General features: G+C 62.4%; 1 protein-coding gene across 6 annotated transcripts; it reads left to right on the top strand.

Moving 5' to 3' along the window:
- Positions 1–893: 893 nt before the first annotated feature.
- On the top strand, positions 894–20,595 carry ADAM11 (ADAM metallopeptidase domain 11). 6 transcript variants are annotated; one of them, XM_045814362.2, is made up of 26 exons: positions 894–995; positions 1,461–1,636; positions 9,643–9,719; positions 9,911–9,977; positions 10,978–11,063; positions 11,144–11,219; positions 11,625–11,691; positions 11,760–11,827; positions 12,190–12,264; positions 12,344–12,415; positions 12,594–12,760; positions 13,299–13,383; positions 13,486–13,576; positions 13,693–13,744; positions 14,248–14,347; positions 14,429–14,500; positions 14,613–14,705; positions 15,126–15,206; positions 15,734–15,784; positions 15,899–15,962; positions 16,192–16,291; positions 16,514–16,633; positions 16,726–16,894; positions 16,984–17,098; positions 17,186–17,276; positions 17,946–20,595. In XM_045814362.2, exons 1-26 carry the CDS (start codon positions 929–931, stop codon positions 17,992–17,994), a joined length of 2,331 nt encoding a protein of 776 aa, XP_045670318.1. In that variant the 5' UTR covers positions 894–928; the 3' UTR covers positions 17,995–20,595. The 6 variants fall into 6 exon arrangements, with proteins under 6 accessions (XP_045670318.1, XP_087710445.1, XP_087710443.1 ...); XM_087854319.1 differs by lacking the exons at positions 894–995; positions 1,461–1,636; positions 9,643–9,719; positions 9,911–9,977; positions 10,978–11,063 and having other exon boundaries at positions 11,442–11,691; XM_087854317.1 differs by lacking the exons at positions 894–995; positions 1,461–1,636; positions 9,643–9,719; positions 9,911–9,977; positions 10,978–11,063 and having other exon boundaries at positions 11,442–11,691; positions 16,984–17,276; positions 17,946–17,963; positions 18,485–20,595.
- Positions 20,596–21,065: the final 470 nt, after the last annotated feature.

Raw genomic sequence — 21,065 nt, 5'->3', positions numbered from 1 at the left:
GCTAGTTGATATATTTAGGGAATAGAACTGGGGTGCCTGCCCTGTGTGTGAGCGATTCAGGAGCCCAGAGGCAGTGCTGGTGGCTCTGGTGACAGCAATCCCTGCAGCCCTCCTGGAGGCAGGGGCATCTTTGGCCTGGAAAACGGTACTGCAGGATGGAAAGGGGTCTGGACCCGGGGTGTGGGGGGACTCCGCAGTGACCTGCTCCTGTGGGTGGGTGAGAGATCCCTCCGGTCCCGTCGCTGACCCTCCGACCTTCCCAGCTCCCGCAGCCTGCGGTGGACCCGGGCCCTCGCGGCTGGGTCCAGGGCAAGCCCTTCCTGGGTACCGCGCTGGAGAGGCGAACCGGAGCCGGACAGCCACGCCCCCGCACCTCGACCTCGTGGGCCCCCGGACCTGCCGTCACCGGGTCAGAGCCCGGGGTCCCCGTGTTCCCTGCCTCCCTTTCCCTCCCAACCCACGGGTCCTCGGAGCTCCGCCAGAGAGGGGTGGCCGAGGCGGGGGGGGGAGGGGGAGGGCTAGATGGGGGGAACGGGCGCGCCCCGCCCTGCACCTGCCGAAGGGGCCCGAGGAGCCGCGGGCAGGCCGGTCTCCGGGCGGCGCCTCTTTTGTCCTCCCGTCGCGGCGGCCCCGGCCCTGCCAGGCTGGGGGGGCCCGCGGGGGCGGGGGCGGGCCCTGGGCTCACGTGCTCGCCGCTCCGCTCTTAACCCGGCCCGCTGCCCCGCCGGGATGGCCGCGGCCGGAGCGCGCTGAGCCCGGCGCCGCCGCCGCCGCCGCCGCCGCCGCCGCCGCCGCCAGCCTCGCCCCCCGCCCGGCCGGCGCCCCCGCCCGCGGCTCCCGCAGCCGCGCCTCCCGCCCGCGCCTCCTCCCGCCCGCGCCGCGCCGCTCGCAGCCGCAGCCCCCGGAGCCGGAGGATTATGAGCGAGCCATGAGGCGGCTGCGGCGCTGGGCGTTCGCGGCGCTGCTGCTGCTGCTGCCGCTGCTCCCCCCGCCCGGTGAGTGCCCCCCGGCCCGGCCGCCCCGGCCCCGGCGCCCTCCCTGCCCCCGCCCCGGGTTTTGCGGCGCTTTCTGCTGCAGCCACATTTTCCTGCAGTGCTCCGGGTGACAGCAGGTCCGAGCGCGGGGGGGGGGGGGGGGGGGGGAGAAGGGAGGACGCGTGCACCCACCTGTCCCCATCTGGCCCGCCCCACCGCGGCCAGCCCCCTGCCGCTGGCCGGCGGACTCTGCAGGTCTCTGCGGGTGGGGGGGCAGTCGTGACGGGAGGGCGGGAGGGAAGCTCCTGGCCCCCTCCCCATCGGGCTCTTCCCTCTGCAGGGGAGCAGATCCTCCCACCCAGATTCCCCCCCTCCCCAGGGCGCCAAGGGCCACGCCAGAGTGGGGGATGAGGTGTGCTCACCCCAGTCCCAAGTCTCCTGCCCCTCGGTGGGCATCCGCCTGCAGCTCTGGCCTTGTCTCCCCAGGTCTTGGGACCCGGGGTCCCTTCGGAGCTCTGCGCTGGCGGGTCTCACCCCAGTTGGGGCGTCCGGGAGCCCCTGAGGTCACAGAGCCCAGCCGTCTGGTGGGGGAGAGCTCCGGGGGAGAGGTCCGAAAGCAGCAGTTGGACACCAGGGTCCGCCAGGAGCCACCAGGGGGCCCGGTGAGTGGGGTTGGGTGGTGAGGCCAGGGGGCTGGAGCAGGCCTGGAGCCCAAGGAAGGCTACCCGGCAGCCAGGGTTTGGGTCCCCACCATGCCACAAGCTGGCTCCTCCAGCTTCTCCTTCTGTACAATGGGCTCCCTACCAGATGGGAGCTGGAGCCCACTAGTGGGGAGCACCCGCCTCTCTCCAGGCCCCCCTCCAATCATCATGGGGATCCCCTGCCCTCCGTGGACCCTGGAATGCCCAGGACTCAGTCCAACTGTAGGTCAGCCTTTCACCGGCCCCCACTCCCCTCCTACGAAAGCAAGTGGTTCTACTTCGAATGGGGCTTGGGCAGGGCGGTAGGGGGCAGGGAGAAGCAGCTAGGAGCCGGGCTCGGGTCTGGTAGGGCTCCTGTTTCTCCTCACGGCCACCCTCAGTGGGCTTTCTTGGAACAGCTCAGGGCTTGCTCCTGCCTCAGTTTCTCTCTGTGCACTGATAGGCTTGTCATTCTCCTTCCTGTCCTCGCTGAGGGTGGAGCCTTGGAAAAAGATTAGAGGCCCCAAGCTCACCCACAAATGCCAGCCCCACCGGCCCCTTTCTGCCCCCCCACCCCGTCCCTTTCAGCTGCCAGGCCCCTCCTGCCTCCCAGAGGAAGGTTAGGAATGAAGGAGATTAATTGCAATTAATAATTAATTAATATCATGTGAATAATAATTACCCAGATGGAATATTCATTCAGCACGCCTCGGCTCTCCAGGAGCTGGAAGCTGAAAGTTGGCCAGGCCAACGGGGGCGGCGGAGGGCGGGATGGCGAAGGCCTGGCAGGAACAGGAGGTAGAGGAGAGACTCAGAGGAGGGTACAGCCGCGGTCTGGGAAGTTTTGGCAGCTGGGAGTGGTGGGAGGTAAATTGGGCTGGGCAGAGGGAGGAAGGAGGGAAACGGAGGCTAGCATTACAGACAGCTGTCAGACTGGCATCTGGTCCTGCCTAATGTACTTGGTTAAAAGCCCTTAGGGGGGGCGGAGGGGTTTGTGGCGGGGGGGGGGTGCAGGGGGGCTACTCGGGAAATGGAATGGAGCGGGAAGGCGGCATGCATAATGGATGACCATCACTCAAGGCAGGGAGGGAGGGGGTGGTTAATGGTCCAGGGCAGGCGGGCCTGGGGGGCGGTGTGGGTGGCAGTGGAGCAGGGGTGAGAGGGAAGGGGTTGGAGGCTGCCTTCAGCGTCGGCCCAGGCTCCTTGGGAAGTGGGAGACAGGCTGTGGGGATGGTCCTAAGGCCAAGGATGGGGTGTCCTGGCTGGGTTTGATCCTTGGTCCAGCTTTCTTCCTTGGGGTCACTCCCCCCAAAAACTGTGCACCCCAAGCCTGTGTTGGCTAGGAGGTGACTGCCCAGCCTGACCGCTGGACCCCCTGGCAGGTGCTTCAGGAGAGGGCCAGATGGAGGATGGGTGATACCATGGTGGGGTTAGAGGACGGTGAGGGACGAAGGCATGGGGGCCAGGTAGGGATGAAGAATGGAGCGTTCCCTCAGCCTAGTCCTTCCTGGAGGGAGAGTGGGGGTTTCCGGGCTATGATGGCGCCTGGGATTGTGGGGGGAACCAGGATGGCTGTAGCTGGGCTTGATGAGCTGGGTATGCAGACCGTAGGGGAGTCTCTTCGGGTGTCGCTGCTGGGTGAGTGGGTGGCATGTGTGCGTCTATGATGTAAGCGACCAAGTCTGAATGTGGCCCATGGGCACGTCATGTCTGAGGAGGTGACGGTAGGAGGGAAGGGTTCATGGATCTATGGGGCAGTGCTCACCTCCAGTGGGGGTCTCTCTAGCATTGAGCCTTTCCAGGGACCTCCCTGCAGCCTCCCCAGGGGACATACTCTTAGCCCGGCCTTACCTGTACCTCAGTCTCCCCTGAGGTAGATGTCTCGCAACACTGTAAGGCAGGTAACTTCTGCCTGCCCATTTTACGGATGAGCAAACTGAGGCTCAGAGACATTGCGCAGCTTGCTCAAAGTCAATCAGCTCTCAAGCAGTGGGATAATTCTCTCCAAGACCAGGTGCCTCCCACGCGCCGTTCCGCCTCCAGGGACTCAGTTTTGGCAGCGGGGGCCGCACCACCCAGCAAGATGGAAGGAGGCCAAGGGAGACAAAAAGACATGTCCAAAAGATTGCCCCCGACCGGAAGGAGACATTGCAACCCTCTGCTCCCACCCGGCATTTCTTCCCGAAGCACTTCTGGCGTTGGATCGTCCTGTGCTGAGCCCGTGTCCCATCAGCACGCGCCGCACCCTGGCGCCGTGGGGCTCGGTCCCCGGTGATGGCCCTGGTTTGCGACCTCGGGCCCAGCGAGGTCTGGGCAGCAGCAAGACCTCTGTTTGCTGCGGGTCATGTGGTGATTCTGGGGGAGCACTCTGGCCGGCAGGACTAGGGTGGGGGGACTTGGGTGCTCCCCTGCTCTGGCCTGGTCACGTCACCTGTCTGAGGCCCAGCTTCCTGATCCCTAAATTCGGGATGATGATAATACTAATAACGCCCCGGAGGCGGTGGTAGGTAAGGGCTTTGTGGGGTAGGAAGGTGGCCAGGGAGGAATTAGAAGCTAGAGAAAGGGCAACTTACTGGGCCCTTACTGGGGCAGACAGTGTTATGCTTTCCCTGCACGGAGGTGTGTAATGGCCCTCACAGCTGCAGGAGATGGGGCTGATGTTCCTCCCATTTTACAGGTGGGGAGACAGGCACAGAGAGGTGAAAAAACAAGCGAGGTCACACAGCCCTTAAGTAGCTGAGTCAAGACTGATGCCCAAGATTGATGCTCTGAGCCCGCCTGCCTCCAGCTCGGGGGTATAGTGAGTGAGGGGGGCCACAGGGGACCCTTTGCCCTCTTCGCCACTGCTCTCAACACCTCACTTCTGTCCAGTTTGGAAGCGGGCTGGGCCTGAGGCCCAGAGAGGTGGGGGGAGCTTCTGGAAGTGCACAAACCAGTGGTCACAGGGAGCCTGAAGGTGAAGGTTGAGACCGAAGAACAAGCAGGGCCACCATGTGCAGTTGGGCTGGTTGTTCACTGCACAAGGGTGCCTGGGCAAGTGGACTGAATGAAATCTGTGGGCTCCTGAGGCTCCATGTGTTCTGAGGGGACCCTTTTTCTAATCCACACAGAGCTTCTGTGTGGGTCATGCCTGTCCCCAGGATAACCCGACTCCTTCAGGACCCAGAAAAGGGCAGGATGTGGGTAAGCAAACAGAATTGGGGGTGGAGAGGTTCCAGCCTCCAGGCCCAGGAGACAGACTTATCAGAGCCAGCCAGAGGAGGGGGGACCCCCGTCACTCGGCTGACCTCCTATGAAAGCTGGTCCAGGCCAGCATTTACTGGAAATGCTGCCCCCAAAGCCCTCAGGGCCGAGTGTGCGTTTCAGTGCTTGTGTTTTCTTGCTGCGGGGCATGAGGGCCCAACCGGCAAGACTCAGTCCCCAGCCCTTCCTAGATGGCAGTCCTCGGCACGGAGCCACAGGGCCTTGTGCCTGGAGCCCTAGTACCCACTAGGGCCATAGCCACGCTTGGTCTGTGCAGCCAAGGTCGCAGCTCTATCCTGGGATTGGAGGCAGAAGGCGGTTCCCGGGACGGGCTGGTGACCCGAAGCCGCCCCTGGGACTTGTGCTGGGCCCCCCGCTTGCTCTGCAAAGGCGAGGGCCATGAACTGAGCCCGGCTGTGAGGTTGGGCGGAGAGATCATTCACACAGGAGGCTAAGCTTGGGTCTGAAAGACTTTGGGGGTGGGGGGAGCAGCCGAGCAGCCTCGGTGGCTCCTGGTTCTGCGGCCTTCTGAATCCCACCTTCCTCATCCTTAAAATGGAGCTGAGAGTCATCTCCACTTTGCCAGGCTGCTTGGAGGCTCGGGGGCGACGATGTTGTCAGGTGTCCTGCCTGGGCTCTGGCAAGAGCAGAGGCTCAGCACCTGTGAGGCCTGCCCTCCCTCCCAGGTGTCAGGGGCGGGGTGCTGGGCAGCTGGCGCCAGCAGGAGGGCCGGTGTCCCAGACAGAAGCCTGGGCATTTGGGGGCTCCCGGTCAGGCTCCAGGGGATGCTGGTGGGGAAGGGACAGCGCGGCAGGAGTCTTGAGCCAGACTCTGGCCTGCGGGCTTGGCCTTGCCTGATAGCCCCCTCCAGGCTGCCTAGAGGGCCCAGTTACCCAGAGTCTGTCCCCAGAGGGACTCATGACCCTCTAAGGAAGTGACTCTGGCCTCAAAAATGTAGGTCAAATCCCATTATCAGAAATTTGTTCAGCTGCTCTCTGGGACTCCCACTGTCCTGCTGGGCAGCTGAGCCTCAGCACATCGTGGGGGACAGTGCTATGGGGGGATGTGTCCCAGGTGGGGCCCCCGCGTCCCTGGCTCCTCGCCGTCTGCCACCACCCAGCCCACGTGGCTCGTCTGGCTCCTGAGAGCCCTGTGCGGCTGGGACATTGACACTTCGTTCTTCAGTCGTTATGATTGTGATTATTGATCCTTGTGATAATAACACGTTAGGAAGGGCTTCCATCTAACCCTCATGACAACCCCATTTTACCGATGGGGAAACTGAGGCTCAGGCCTTCTGATGCCTTTCCATCCAACATGAGTGTTGAGCCCCTGGGCAGGGAAAGAGATGGGCGTGTCGTGTGCTCAGGGACCTAAAGGTCGCCATGTGGGAAGTTTTATCAGTGACAGAGACGCCCAGAACTGTGTGCTTAAAGGCCCAGGAGTAGAGGGGGCCACAGCCCTCTGTGGGTTGGGAGGGTGCAGGCTTTGCAGAGGAGGGTGAGGAGGAGAAAGCCATGGGAAGAGATGGGGTTCAGGAGGAGGGATTCAGGGCGACAGTTTGAAGGGCAGCGCTTGGACACTCGAATTTACTGGAACATCTGGGAACCCTCAAGACCCTCATTCTCCCCCTTCGCAAGACTGTGATTCTGTGGGTCTAGGGTGGAGGCCTGGCGTCTGTATTTGTGATTCTGGGACTTCGGTGGGATTTTGGCCTCCTTCCTTCTGCACCCCGAATCGGGTGGAGCCTGACACAGGGCATAAGCCAATGCCAAGGGAGTGGATGGGCTGGTAACAAGGGAGCCTCGGGGAGGGCACAGTCACTGAAGCCAGGTGGCCGCAGCTGCCGTGGCAGACATGAACTCCAGCCCCAGGCTGAGATCTGACCCCGCACCTCCCCAGCGTGGCCCTGGGCCAGTCACCTCCAAGTGTCTGTCCCTAAGCTTGGCCTGCCATTTGTAAAATGAGCAGCAGACGACCTGGGCGGGTTGAGATCAAATGAGCCAGGGCACGTGAGAGCCAGATAGCCGGGGAGCGAGAGGCAAGAGCAGGGCACAGGGTCGAGGCCAGGCCGGCCGGTCACCAGCAGCGCTGAGCTGGGCACGGAGGAGGGCGGGTGGCGGGGGACAGAAGGGGCTCCCAGGGGAGGAGCTGAGGGATAATGGGAGAGGTCGGGGGCAGGTCAGGGGCAGGAGGCAGACCAAGCAAGGAGTGGTTTGGCTTTGAGAGAACTCGGGCCTGAAGCTTGGCTGTTGGCGGGGGATGGTCTTAGGAGTCTGGTGCCAGCCGGAGCCCCCGTCCCCGGTGCCTGGGGTACAGAGGTCCTGGGGACGGAGGTGGGTTTGCCTGGTTTCTCCTCCTGCAGACAGGGCTGTCCCGGTGTAGCCGCTGCCCAGCCCTCTGACCTCCCTCCCCTTCCTCCAGCACCTTTGGCACCTCCCCCAGCGCTCCCTGGGCCTGCCTGCTAGGGAAGGGGCAGCCCGGCCCCGCGGTAGGCCTTACCGGGTGGGGAAGAAGGAGGCTGCGGGAGGGAGGTGTTGGGGACAGAAAGGACCTAGCGTGTGCTCTTCCAACAGGCTGGGCTTTCCCCAGAGTGGGGCCAGCTTGGTCTGCACAGAGATGGGGGAGGCCAGAGGGGCGCACTTGCTGACTTCCTGTGAGTGGCGGACATTCTGCTGGCACCAGGGCCAGCGCTGCCAGGATCCTCCTGGCCCGGGACGACCCCCACCACACAAAGCCAGCTTCACAGCCTTGCCTCTATCTGGGCTCGTCGTGCCATTTTCAGTGGGGAAATCTGCGGACCATCTCTGATGCCGCACAGCCTGCGAGAGTGGGCTCGGGGCAAGGGACCCGGACTGGCTGCTTCTCTGGGGGGCCAGCAGGGGCAGAAACAGGGGCTTATCGGCGGGGCGCAGAAAGAATAAGCGGATACAGACTTAAGGGCCGGCGAGGGCAGAGGTGGTCCCGGCAGGGATGGGTGGGGAAGGCAGAGAGAGACCAAGCCCAGCGGAGGACAGGGAGGGCAGGGATCCCCAAGCCAAGGGCGTGGGGTGGGAGGGGTACAGGTGGTCCAGGCCCAGGAGCCGGGAGAAAGCAGAAGTGGTCCAGGCCAGGGTAGGAAGAGGAAAGCAGTGACTCCTTGTCCTTGACGTTCTATTTCAAGTCTGATTGACGCTCTAGGGGCTTGGGATAGAGCGTGGAGCTCAGTCAGCCTGGGATGGGGTGAGTCAGTGTCCTTGGAGCTCAGAGGGCTGCCTTCCCGGGCTCTGGCCCTTCATCCCCCTCAACCCCCCTCTCCTAGGGCCTCTCATGGACACTGGGCCATTTCTATCTACTTCACCTTTGGGGTGAGAAGGCCTCAGAAGCTGATTCTGTAGGCTTGAATCCACCGCATCTTAGCTCCGTGACTTTGGGCAAGATAGTTAGCCTCTCTGTTCTTCAGGCTTCGCACCTGTCGGAGGAGGGTGGCAGTGGCATCTGTCCCACTGGCTTGTTGGGAAGATCAAATATGATAATACTCGTATTTAGAACAGGGCCTGGCACATAATAAGCCCTCCGTAAAAATGAGAAGTCTGGGTTGGTGATAAGGAAGCCGGCTGGCACAGGCTATGAGGGTTCGTGACCTTGGGGCTCCTTCCATTCTGCAGCCCAGGAGAAAGGCAGCAAACAAAAGCCTCACACCTGCATGGCCCAGTGCTGGGACCCTCACCTGGGGGTCTGGGACTCAGTCTTCTTTAAATGGGGAGGGGTGCGAAGAAGGCTCTAGTCCCACTCAGGCCCCTGCAGTGCTTCTGGGTCTTTTGTGAGACCTGATGCTTGGAGTGGGGCCGCGAGAGCTCAGAGGGCCGACTCATCCCCTTAGTCCAGACTCTCCTGCCCCTTCTTCTCTTGAGGTCACTGTTCCTCCAGGCACCCTAGCTTCAGCCTGGAGTCCGCACTCCCCACAGAAGCTAGGCGCCCAGACCTGGTAGGGCAGCCATCTTGCTCAGGCCTGGTATGTCGCCATGACAACCTGGAGCCTCCCAGCCCCACTGCAAAGGCCCCTCTGAAAAATTTATCAGGAAAACTTCCGTGTTTAAAAATTAACCATGGGATTGAAATATTAAAGATGAGCTGCTTTGGGCAAGGCAGAGGGCAATGGACTTGGGGGTAGAGGAGCCAAGTTCTTTCCTCCAGACAGGATGGCATCTGCCCATCGCCCCAGCTTCCAGTTCTAACCCACACTACCCCGTCTGCAGAGTCCGAGGCCTCCTCCATAGATTGAGGCTGGGGCCAGGACACAGGAAGGGAGGCGCCTGCTTTACAGGGCTTGGGGTCACACTGCTCCCCATCTCCAGTTTGCCCCTTTCCCATGATACTTCTCGGGGGGGGCTCCCTTTAGTCCACCTGAGGGCGGGGCTGGCCCTGCCAACAGCAGGGAGGGCCTGGCATGAAGCAGGCTGAACTGCCTTCCATCCCTGCTGCTCAGGCAGACTGGCCTGGGGGCACCTACACCAGAGAGGGTGGGCTGCCACCTGCCCCCTACGCTGCTCAGCGAGCCCTGGCCCAGAGGGTGGGCTGGGCCCCGGGAAGCATACTCCTGCCCCCGCCCCCAGGAAGGAACAGGGTCTTGGAGGAAGATGAGCTCTTTCCCCCCAAATCCATGGTCCCCTTAGCTGCTGGGCTGGGCCATCCCCTCCTCAGTGCTACTCCTTGTTCTGAGGTTCCCCAGGCTGATTCCCCTCTGCCCTCCCCCCACCCCCCAGCCTGTCCACCTGGCCCAAGTGAGTTTCGTCATCCCAGCCTTCAACTCAAACTTCACTCTGGACCTGGAGCTGAACCAGTGAGTGTGGCCTTGAGCCTGGAAGGAAGCGTGGCAGGCGGGTGGGCAAGGCATGGCCTTGACTTGGTGGGTGGGGAGACAGGGGCACGGCCAGGTCAGGGGACCTGGCTCTGAGCTGGGGTGGGACCCAAGTTGGACCTGGCCCCAGACGTGACCCCCTCCTTCCTCCTGCCCCCCTCTGTCTGTTTCAGTCACCTCCTCTCCTCGCAATATGTGGAGCGCCATTTTAGCCGGGAGGGGACAACCCAGCACAACACCGTGAGTGCCTTTGGAAGGGGACAGGGGAGGTGGAATGAGGAGACAGGTGGACAGTGGAGATGGGGTCCAAGGTACACTCTCTACTTGCGTGGGCCCAGCCCCTTGGGACCCTCCATCTCTTGCCACCATGGAGGCTCCAAGGGTCGGAGTTGGGGTGGCGAACTGAACGGCGTGGAGCCCGCGCTCCCGTCACCCAGCTCCCGAGGTCTGACTCCCTGCCGGCCTCTCCGCCTGCCTGCCGTGGAGGCTTTCCTGGACCCTCCCTGCTCCATGCCCAGACTTTTCTAGGAGGTAGCCATTGAGGAACTACCCTTCTTACTCAGCACCAAGGCCTTGGAAATTCCTGGCTGTCCGGGACACCAGGGTCCCAGCCCCGGAGGCCCAGGGGCTTGAGCAAAGATGAAGGAGTGTCTATAAATAGCCTCCTTCCCCCCCACCCCCCCACCAGCCAGTTCCGTAACTGGAGCACAAGTCATTCTGCTGGAGCAGGGAGGGGGGTGCTTGTCCCCCCTGACCTGAGAGCCCCGGCCAAGAGGACACACGCTGCACCCAGTTCCTTGGCCACAGACCCACAGGCCATGTCCGGAGGCGGCCCGTGGAGGCAGTGGTGTCTGTGAACACACCGTGGGTGCACTTGTGTGGGCGCTGGGGCTGAGGCCACAGCTCTCACGTGAGCAAGGGAGCCCCTCCGTGGTGAGCGCTTAGAGCAGGGCCTGGCCCGAGCGCCGGCTCTTCTTCTCCAAGGAATCTGGGAACCATGCACCAGCCCCCCCCAAACGGCGAAGAACTACTGATGTAGCCCAACGTCCTCATCTTGTAGGTGAGGGGAAGGGGGCCCAGAGAGGACCAGGCACCGGCCCAGGTGAAAGAGCAAATGAAGAGCGCGTCCAGAGTAGGGCCAGGCTCCAGCTCCGCAGGCGTACCCCGGGACCCGCACCCCTCCTCCTGCCTTCACGCCGGAGGGGGGGGCATGTCTGTTCATGTTCTGCTGCTCCTCCAGGGGGCCGGGGACCACTGCTACTACCAGGGGAAGCTCCGGGGGAACCCCCACTCCTTCGCTGCCCTCTCCACCTGCCAGGGGCTGCAGTGAGTACGGGAGGGGTTGGGGGAGGGGAAGAGCCTGGCCTGGGGATGCGTGGTGGGGACCTGCGCCTCTCTCTCTGCAGCGGGGTCTTCTCTGATGGGAACTTCACCTACATCGTGGAGCCCCGCGAGATGGCCAGGCCTCAGGACCCCCCCCAGGTGAGCCCCTCATGGTCCCCTCTGACAGCCTGCTATGCACGCACACCCTGTGGCTTGTCCCAATGGCTGTCGCTGCCTCCTCCCTTGGTAACCTCAGCCTTCCTGCCCTCCTCAGTCACCCCAGCTCTGGTTCCCTCCCCCTGTGCCCTCAGCTCCAATGTCCCCTCTGTCCCCCAAGTAACCTCCCATCGGGCTCCAGTGTCCTTTGCCCCTATCTCTCAGGGCGCCCCCAGGTCTTGACCCCGGAATCTGAGCATCTGGGAGATCAGATCCGACATGGGAGCTCTGGCCAGTTCTGGGTCACCCTGGGGTGGGGTGGGGGGGAGGGCTGGAGCTGTCCCCCATCTGGGCTCAGGAGCAGACCTGGTCGGCCCCCTCCCAAGAACTAATTCCCCCTCATTTCAGGGACCCCTTCCCCACCTCATTTACCGGACCCCTCTCCTCCCAGCCCCTCTCGGATGCAGGGAACCAGGTAAGGGAGGGAAAGTGGGGATGGGGAGGGGGCCGGCTGTGCCCCCCTCACCTGTCCCCTCCCCCCAGGCTGCCTATTTGCTGCCCCTGCTCATTCTGCTTCTGTGAACCGGCCGAGGCTGAGAAGGAAAAGGCAGGTACGGGGGCCCGCACAGACCTCGGGCTGCAGAGACCTCAGGCTGTGGTCCAGAGCAGAAGGACACCCATCCATGATGGGGGCAAAGGAGGGCTCAGACTGATGTGGCTGGGGGCCAGGGTACCACGCCTCGGAGGAAGCCCCCCACCCTATTTCCTAACACCCGTGTCTACACCTGCCTGAATTATGGACAAACGGAGGCTGCCTGCTCTCATACCAAGGCTGGGGAGGGAGGGGACCCCCCACCAGTGGGGGGACCAGCAGTATCCCTGACTGGAGTTAAGCACCCCTGACTCTGCCCATGGCTTGGCCCAGACCCTGGGCATGGAGGGGACTGATCCCAAGTGCCCACCCACCGCCCAGGTCCGCCGGGGCCACCCTACCGTCCACAGTGAGACCAAGTACGTGGAGCTGATCGTGGTCAACGACCACCAGCTGGTAAGTTCCCAGCCTGGGGGCAACTCTGGGAGGGGGGCCCGAGGCAGCCTGGCCCTCCGCCCACTCTCTTTCCTCCCAGTTCGAGCAGATGCGCCAGTCCGTGGTCCTCACCAGCAACTTTGCCAAGTCCGTGGTGAACCTGGCAGATGTGGTGAGCCACCCCGTTCCCTTCCCTCTGCTCCCTCACCCCCACCCTGCTGTACACATGCTTGGGGTGAGCTCTGCAGGGCCCTGTCGGCCTCCGCTCCCCACTTCCTGGAGAGACAGAGTGTGCCCCCACCCTCTCCTACCCTCCAGCCCCACCCTTATCTTCTTCCCTCCGGGCCCAGATGTACAAGGAGCAGCTCAATACCCGCATCGTGCTGGTTGCCATGGAAACGTGGGCAGATGGGGACAAGATCCAGGTGCAGGATGACCTCCTGGAGACCCTAGCCCGGCTCATGGTCTATCGGCGGGAGGGCCTGCCTGAGCCCAGTGATGCCACCCATCTCTTCTCGTGAGTCCCCCACCCCACATGTCTGCCAGCCTTGGCTGCTTGCGCCAGCGCTCAGGGTTGCCGGGCACTCGCTGGCCGCCAGGGGCTCTGGCAGGGTCTGGGAACCCGGCTCACCTTGCACCAGCCCCCAGCTGCTTGCCGCAGGCTGGGCGTCTTCCCTGCGTCTTAGGCTGATGCCCCCTTTTCTGGTGCCCAGCGATCTTCCTCTGCCTGTCATCCCCCCGTTTGTCCCCTCTTCTTTCCAGCTGTCCCAGCATCCCTTCCTCAGGGACTCAGTGCTCTGATAGAAGAAAAAAATCTGATAAAAAGGTCCTTGCAGTTGGAGATGATCTCATCGGAGCTTCTCATGTGGCTCATGGGCAAACAAACCCAAAGAGAGGAAGGGGTTTGCCTGAGGTCACACAGGTGGACAGGAGGACGGGCTCACCTCCCCGAGGGCGGGCTCTGGTGTGGGAGGCTCCCCAGTCTGCCACTCACAGCCTAGGGAAGCCGCCATGGGCAAGGCAGGGGGTTCTCTCGACACCCCTCTCCCTTCCAGGGGCAGGACTTTCCAGAGCACCAGTAGCGGGGCTGCCTACGTGGGGGGCATCTGCTCCCTGTCCAGGGGTGGAGGTGTGAACGAGGTGAGCCATGTGGGGCCTCGCTGGGGTGGGGGCTAAAGGGAGAGGGGCTGTGAAGGGCACGGGCATGTGGACATCTTCGTGCTCCATCTGCTTCACCCCAAGTACGACAACATGGGCGCCATGGCGGTGACGCTGGCCCAGACGCTGGGGCAGAACCTGGGCATGATGTGGAATAAACACCGGAGCTCAGCAGGTATCAAAGTAGAGCCCACGTGGGACCCACTCCCAGCAGCCCTAGAAGGGAAGAGGGTGTCCGTGGGAGGGGGGCAGTCCTCCACCCTCCGTTATAGCCACCCACTCACCTCTCAGGGGACTGCAAATGTCCGGACAACTGGCTGGGCTGCATCATGGAAGACACTGGGTGAGTTCTTGGGGACAAGCTAGGGGAGGGTCTTGGGCGAGGGAGAACCATAGGGAGCACTGGGTGGCAGTTTGGACCCAGTGGCCTCAAAAGGCCCAGTGTTGGGCCCACTTAGGATTTCAAAAAGCCCAGTTTTCTGAGGACACTGCACAAGGAGACCCACTTTCCCAGGCCCGACACAGGAACCGGCAGCCTGTAGTGTGCGCTCTGGCCACTGGGAGCCGCCAAAGCCTCATCTGGAGGCGCCTTCCCCACTTAGCGCTCCAACCTCCAACGCTTTGAGTCCCGAGGTTTCGGGAAGGGGACAGGAGCATCGACCCCTGTCCACTTCCGCTTGATGGGAAGGCAGGAGGATGATCGTGCCGTCTCCGGGCACATAGATCCTCAGCCTCCTTGAGATGGTGACCGAGTCCCCCCGTGTACCCCATTCCCAAACTTGAGAAGGGGCTGAAGGGGAGGGCGCGGCGGGGACTCAGTGGCTCCGTCCCCTGACCCCTGCCCAGGTTCTACCTGCCCCGCAAGTTCTCGCGCTGCAGCATCGACGAGTACAACCAGTTTCTGCAGGAGGGAGGCGGGAGCTGTCTCTTCAACAAGCCCCTCAAGGTACCAGCCCCAGGGCGGGGATGTGGGAGCGAGGCTTGGGCAAGGTCCCGGCCAGACTCCCGACGCCCCTTCCCCGTCCAGCTCCTGGACCCGCCTGAGTGTGGGAACGGCTTCGTGGAGGCGGGGGAGGAGTGCGACTGTGGCTCGGTGCAGGTGAGAGACTGGTGCGGGCGCCGGCACCGGACGGGGGCGCGCGCCAGAGAAGGTCTGGGTGGGGAAGGTCAGGGCTTACCCACCTCCCTCCCCTTGTCCCCGCGTCCCTCAGGAGTGCAGCCGTGCGGGCGGGAACTGCTGCAAGAAATGCACCCTGACTCACGACGCCATGTGCAGCGACGGGCTCTGCTGTCGCCGCTGCAAGGTAAGGGGCACCTACCGCCGGGGCGGGACGGAGGCGGCACCTGGAGGGAGGGGCCAGACTGCTGGCTTCCCGATGAGGGGCGGGACTCAGGGAGGAGGAGCCGCTGGAGGCGGGGCAAATGCGGGAGCGGGACACTAGACGAAGATAGCGCCAATGGAGAGGGATAAGGGCAGGGGCGTGCGCCCCCAGGGCCTGTTGAAGGCGGGGCTACGAGGAGCGGGGCGGGGCACCGACCCAGAGGCCGTGGGAGGGGCGGAACCGTGAGCCGGCCTGGGGGCGGGGCTGACAGGGCTGGGAGAGGCCGGGGGGCGGGGCGAGTAGGGACCGAGGGCACAGGCCTTGAGAGGGGCGGGGCCTCCGGGAAGGCGGGGGCGGAGTCCGCGGTTCTGGCCTGAGCCGCGGAACACAACCCCTTCCCAGTATGAACCGCGGGGTGTGTCCTGTCGAGAGGCCGTGAACGAGTGCGACATCGCGGAGACCTGCACCGGGGACTCGAGCCAGGTCCGTCTAGCGCAGCCGCCCTGAGGGTCCCCGGGCGAGCAACCCCTATCCTTATCGGTTTGGCTCCGCGGGGCTACTGTTCTCTGCGCGCCTCCGCTCCGCTGCTGGCGTCGCCGCCGCTGGTCAGCCTGAAAAACGGGTGTATCGTGCCTCCTGGTTTTGCTCCTTCCGTCATCAAATCAGTATAGTCTGGCTGGGGTTCCAAGGGCCTGGCACGGGGTTGGTGTGTGCTCGGGATCAGAGTGTATAATAGTATTAGTTAACATCTTTTAAGTCCTTATTACGTGCCAGGTATTTAGTTCCATTAAGTTCTCCCAGCCCTGTGAAGTAGTTACAGGAAACAGGGAGATTGGAGAGGCTGTGGGACTTGCCAGTCTGCGTGGTCTGAGTTCTGAGCCAGACCTCTTGTCCTTGACTTGGAAGAGCCCTGTACTACTCTGAGCCCCATGAGGGGGCATTTGGCACCCCTTCATTCCTCAACTCTCAGTCCTGAGGCTGGTCTGCTCAGCCCAGCCCTCTGTCCACAGTGTCCCCCTAACCTGCACAAGCTGGATGGTTACTACTGCGATCAGGAACAGGTATGACGGGTGGGGGCCCTCCCCCTCGGGGCCTCTGGCTCAATACAGTCTTTTGTCTTATATCCATTCCAACCACTCAGTGTCTTAGTCCCTTGTCTCCTGTTTGTTCCTTAGGGCCGCTGCTATGGAGGTCGCTGCAAAACCCGGGACCGGCAGTGCCAAGCCCTTTGGGGCCATGGTGAGTCTTTGGCTAGGAATGGGAGAGGGGGGACTCTGGAGGACGCAGAATCAAGAGGCTGGGGAGGGGTAAGTTCTGGCTAAATAGGCCCTCTACCAAGTGTGTGGTCTCTAGGATCTCAGCGACCCAGCTGGACAGGGGGTCAGGCCAGAGTGTTGGAGGTGCAGGCCTGAGGTCTGGGGGCAGGTTCTGGGGTGAGTGGGTGACGCCTGGCATCATCTCCTTACAGCGGCTGCTGATCGCTTCTGCTATGAGAAGCTGAACGTGGAGGGGACAGAGCGTGGGAACTGTGGGCGCAAGGGGTCAGGCTGGGTCCAGTGCAATAAACAGTGAGTTGCCAAGGTTCCTGGTTGGCCTCCCCACCTCTGGGAGCCAGGAGGATTTTTTTTCAGAGTTGGGGCAACAGGTTCTAGGATAAGCCTTTGAGTCCCAGTGGAGAATATGTGAAAAACCAGGTGGTGGGGAGAGGGCAGATTCAAGTTCAGTAGTAGTAGCAGCATTTGGACTGGAGGTCAGCCTTAGGGCTCACTGTCTCCATGATGCCCCGACAGGGATGTGCTCTGTGGCTTCCTCCTCTGCGTCAACATCTCTGGAGCGCCCCGGCTGGGGGACTTAGGGGGAGACATCAACAGTGTTACCTTCTACCACCAGGGCAAGGAGCTGGACTGCAGGTGTGGGCTGAGACCTTGTCTGGGGAAGGGCAGGTTTGCAGCCGTGGTGGCGGTGGGGGCAAGGGCTGAGGCTGGCTATAATGGTTCCCCAGGGGTGGCCACGTACAGCTGGCTGATGGCTCCGACCTGAGTTACGTGGAGGATGGCACGGCCTGCGGGCCCAACATGCTGTGCCTGGATCATCGGTGCCTGCCAGCCTCAGCCTTCAACTTCAGCACCTGCCCCGGCAGCGGGGAGCGCCGGATCTGCTCCCACCACGGGGTGGGTGCCCGGAGGCCAGGGCTGGTGGGAGGGGCTCCTGGAAGGGGACAGGCCCCTGCTCACCTCTACGGGCCCCACCCCACTTCTAGGTCTGCAGCAACGAAGGCAAGTGCATCTGTCAGCCAGACTGGACAGGCAAAGACTGCAGCATTCACAACCCCCTGCCCACGTCTCCGCCCACGGGGGAGACGGAGAGATATAAGGGTGAGGCCGGAGCAGGCCGGGTTGGGGCTCTGTCTCTTCCCTTCTCCATGCCTGTCCCTGCCAACCGAGCCCTGCCCTCCTCCCCAGGTCCCAGCGGCACCAATATCATCATCGGCTCCATCGCAGGGGCTGTCCTGGTCGCAGCCATCGTCCTGGGAGGCACGGGCTGGGGATTTAAGTAAGACACACACACACACACACACACACACCTCCTCCCCCCATACCCCTCGGTGTTCTTGGGGGGTATCAGAACCCCAGACTGTTGGAGCTGAGGGGGCCACCCTGAGAAGTTAGCTAAGCCAGAGCTCACACATCACAGTCCGAGCCAGCCACACGATCTTGTTTTACTCACATTTCCAAGAGATTAAAAAAACAAAAACAAACAAACCAGAACACCAAAAGATTTTACATTAACAATCCTGTTTCCCAGCTTCTCTTGCAAAAGGAGAAGACTGGGGGGCCTCAGTGCATCCCAGCCCGGCTCGTGGAGAGAAGCCAAGCAGGGGCTGCCGGAAACTGGCAGTGTCCTCCGTCCCTAGGCCCCACCTAGCCCGCGGTGCTCCTGGCCATCTGCGTGTGGGGCCCGCAAGCTGGTCTAAGGCCCTCACGGTGCAGAGGAGGGACCTGAGGCCCAGGGTCACTTGATGAGTTAGTTGCAGAGTCAGGACTCGAACCCAGGCATCTCTCCCTAGGCCCGTCATTAGTGACCCGGTCCTGGGGACCCTGGCCCATCTCTGGGGCCAAGGGTCTCATGGGAGCCAGGAAGGCCCTCCCTGAGAGAAGGGCAAGGTCACCCATGGCTCCTTTTGCTTTCTCTCTCTGCCTGGCCCCTCCTTGGCTCCTGAAGAAACATCCGCCGGGGAAGGTACGACCCGACCCAGCAGGGGGCAGTGTGACGCCGGCCACGTCATCCCTCCCGCTGTCCCTGTCTCCTCCATCTCATTCGTCACCTCACATTCTGTTGATGGGGAGCTGGGGGCTGAATCCCCACCCCTGCTGTCACTGCTGTCACTACAGGGGTGGGAGAGCCCTGCTCCGGGAAGAAAGTCCTCAGCCTGCCCCTGCCCCTTCCTCCCACCCACCTGCCCTCTCAGGCCCTGGTCCATTTCCTCCTGCCCTTCCTATGGCCAGACCACCCCTGGCCAGGTGGGCCCTGGAGCTGTGTCCCCCGCAGCCCTTTTCTTCCGGGAGGGGAGCCTACCTCTGCGTCCCATCTGTTTTGTCTTCCATGTCACCGCTGTCTTAACTTCTCACCAGATCCCCTCCCCGGCCAGCCTGTGACTTGCCGCCTCTAGGGCCCAGCACTGACCTCCAAGGGCCCGGCTCAGGGGTTCTCCCTCTGGGCCCTGCCTCACCTCCTCCCCTGATGCCCCCTCTCCGTTCCAGGTCCGGAGGGGCCTAAGTGCCACCCCCCTCCCTCCGAGCCTGGCGCCCACCATCTCCACCCTGAACCACGAGGCTGCCCCTGCCCAGCCACGGAGGGAGGCACCGTGCAAATGTCTTCCGGGCCCAAGCCCTTCAACTACTGGCCCCATGGGGGGGGGGTTGGGTGGGGGGATGTGGCCCTGCCCTTTACACCACCACCAGGGTGGACCAGGCCTGGGGCATTTCCCTCATGGTCCCCCACCCAACCTCATGCGGCTTTGGCCTCGCATACCAACTCTCCCTGTGTGAATGTAGCTTCCATCATCACGGATTGCCACAGCCCAAGGGTGGGGGGGGCGAGAGGGATGCCCCCCAGTGGTCAGGGCCTGGAACAGCCCCTCCTCAGAACCAGGCAGCTGGGACCAGGGTGGTAGCTATCTGGGACTTAGGGGGAGGGGGCTGACATCTACTTTTTTTTTTTTTTTTTACTGAATCTTAACTGATGAATGTAACTTTGGGGGTGCTGGGGCGAGGGAAATTGGGATATTTTGACATTTGTGGGAGGGACCGGAGGAACCGAGGCATGGCCATCCCCCCGGGGCCCTCCCCTGGGATGATCACACCTGGAATCCTCTCGTGGAACACAGCTGTCCCCAAGCCAGGCAGGGGCTGGGCGTACTTGCGTGCCCCTCCGCCCAGCCCTGCTGAGCTTGGAGAGAAGAATGAGTGCTGATTCAAACCAAAGCTGCCTGTCCTGTGCCCAAGGCCTAGGTTATGGGTACGATGACCACACATCCCAGATTGTCTTCAATTTCAAAATGACCACCCTGTTATCCCTGCCGGGACGCATGTGTTTGGGGATCTAGAAAATCCAGTCCCTGAAATAAAATGGCGCCTCCCCCCCTTTGAAGAAGGGTGATTCTGGGGCTGACTCAGGGTTTAGGTTCCTCCCTCCTGCATGGCCTAGGGGTTCCAGGCTGGGCCATCTTCCCAGGGAGGACTCCCCAAGCAGGAAAGGACTGGGATGGCCCAGTGACTGGAGGGTTAGGGGTTTTGCCAGCGATGTACAAGAGGAGGTAAGAAAAGGCAGGCCTCATATATGATCCTCAGCTTCTAGAAAAGTCCTCAAGGCCCTGTCAAACCCATTCTGCTCCTTACCCCCATTCCAGGGCTGAGTAGTAAGTTTACAATTGTTCTCCCCACTCTGTCCTCTGATCCCCACTGCAGCTGAGCCTGACAGGCTGCGGCTGGGCCGGATTCCTCAGTCCTGCCCCTGGCCTTCCCTCGTGACCCATGGGACAGTGGAGCCTTGGCTCGACTGCTACAAACCAGCTGGCAAGGGCAAGATGAGGGTCAAGCTACCTTACGGATGAAAGCCACAAATGAGCGGAGCCCTTCTCCCCAGGAATACCCCACCCAGACTCAGCAGGGCTTTCTGGACACCCCCAGGGCCTTGGAGCTGCCTGTTTCAGTCCCTCTGTTTCTGGGGCATCTTTGAGGAGGAAATGGCTCCCTGTTTATCTGCACCACCCCTCAGGGCAAACTGGGGACTGAGACCCATTGACATCCTTTTGGGTGGCCATATCCGGTGGGGTCCTCAATACTGAGCTCCAGCTGGTACTGCCCAAGAGAAGGGGGTGGGGGGAGCACCCCCCGGCCAGTCCTGCTCCGCCAGCCCCACAAGCTGGAGCGGGGGGCAGGAGGGAAAGGGCTGGGCTTTGCACTGCTGCCGTGTTTCTCTAAGGCGTGCTCCGCTGATAGACGTGCACACAGCTGGTGATGCATCTGGCACAAGCATTTGGAGCCACATCTCCGCACACGTGTGAATACCTCTGCACGTGCAGACAGGCCTGTGTGTGCGCAAGTGCGGGGGCGGGCGTGAGGATGTGGAGGACTCAAGACTTCCTGTGACCAGGCCACCTGGCTCCCAGCTGTCTGCGTCCTCTCGCCCCGCCCTGACAGCGCCCACCCCAGCAGCGCCCAGGGAGGAGTGGAGGCTGCACTGGCCTGGGCCTGGAAATGGCTTCATACAGCATCCTGTACATATGTCATCTGGGGATCGGGGCGGGGAGGCAGGGACAGGAACATCAATTAAAGATAATGTCCTGGGGCTTCCATGGAGCTCACACCAACCTGCGTCTCTCCTTTCTGTAAATGACTGCACCGTGACTGTGACTTGGGACCCTTCCCCGTCTTCCCTGGCGCTGGAGGTGGGAAGTGAGCACCCAGGACTGGGCGCTGGGAGACTGGGACGCAGGGGTGTACTTTTCTGTTCCTGGCCAGGAAATATGTGCTGATGGGTGGAGGGCCAGCCCTTCCGCTTCCTCGGCTCTCCCGGCAAAGATAACTGCCGTCCTCTGGCTTTGGCCAGGGGAGGTGAATAGGAAGCATTTTACTCAAAGGCAAGAGACCCAACTTCCCTTTTATGGTTACAGCCAGAGAAGTCTCTCCTCGCCTCCCAAGAGATTCCAGAAAGCTGCATAAAACCGCTAATCTGGTCCCAGGGCACCGGCTCTTTGGCCTGCAGAGAATTTGCTGTTTCTCACCTCTGCTCTCTCCCACCTTGCCTGGGGCAGGAGGGGACTGACGTCCGCCAAGGGTC

This window comes from Ursus americanus, chromosome 23, assembly GCF_024610735.1.
Source record: "Ursus americanus isolate L20-20 chromosome 23, mUrsAme1.1.p, whole genome shotgun sequence".
Lineage (NCBI taxonomy): Eukaryota > Metazoa > Chordata > Mammalia > Carnivora > Ursidae > Ursus > Ursus americanus.
Note: the sequence above shows the minus strand (reverse complement) of the source record. Positions and strands in the feature narration are given on the sequence as shown.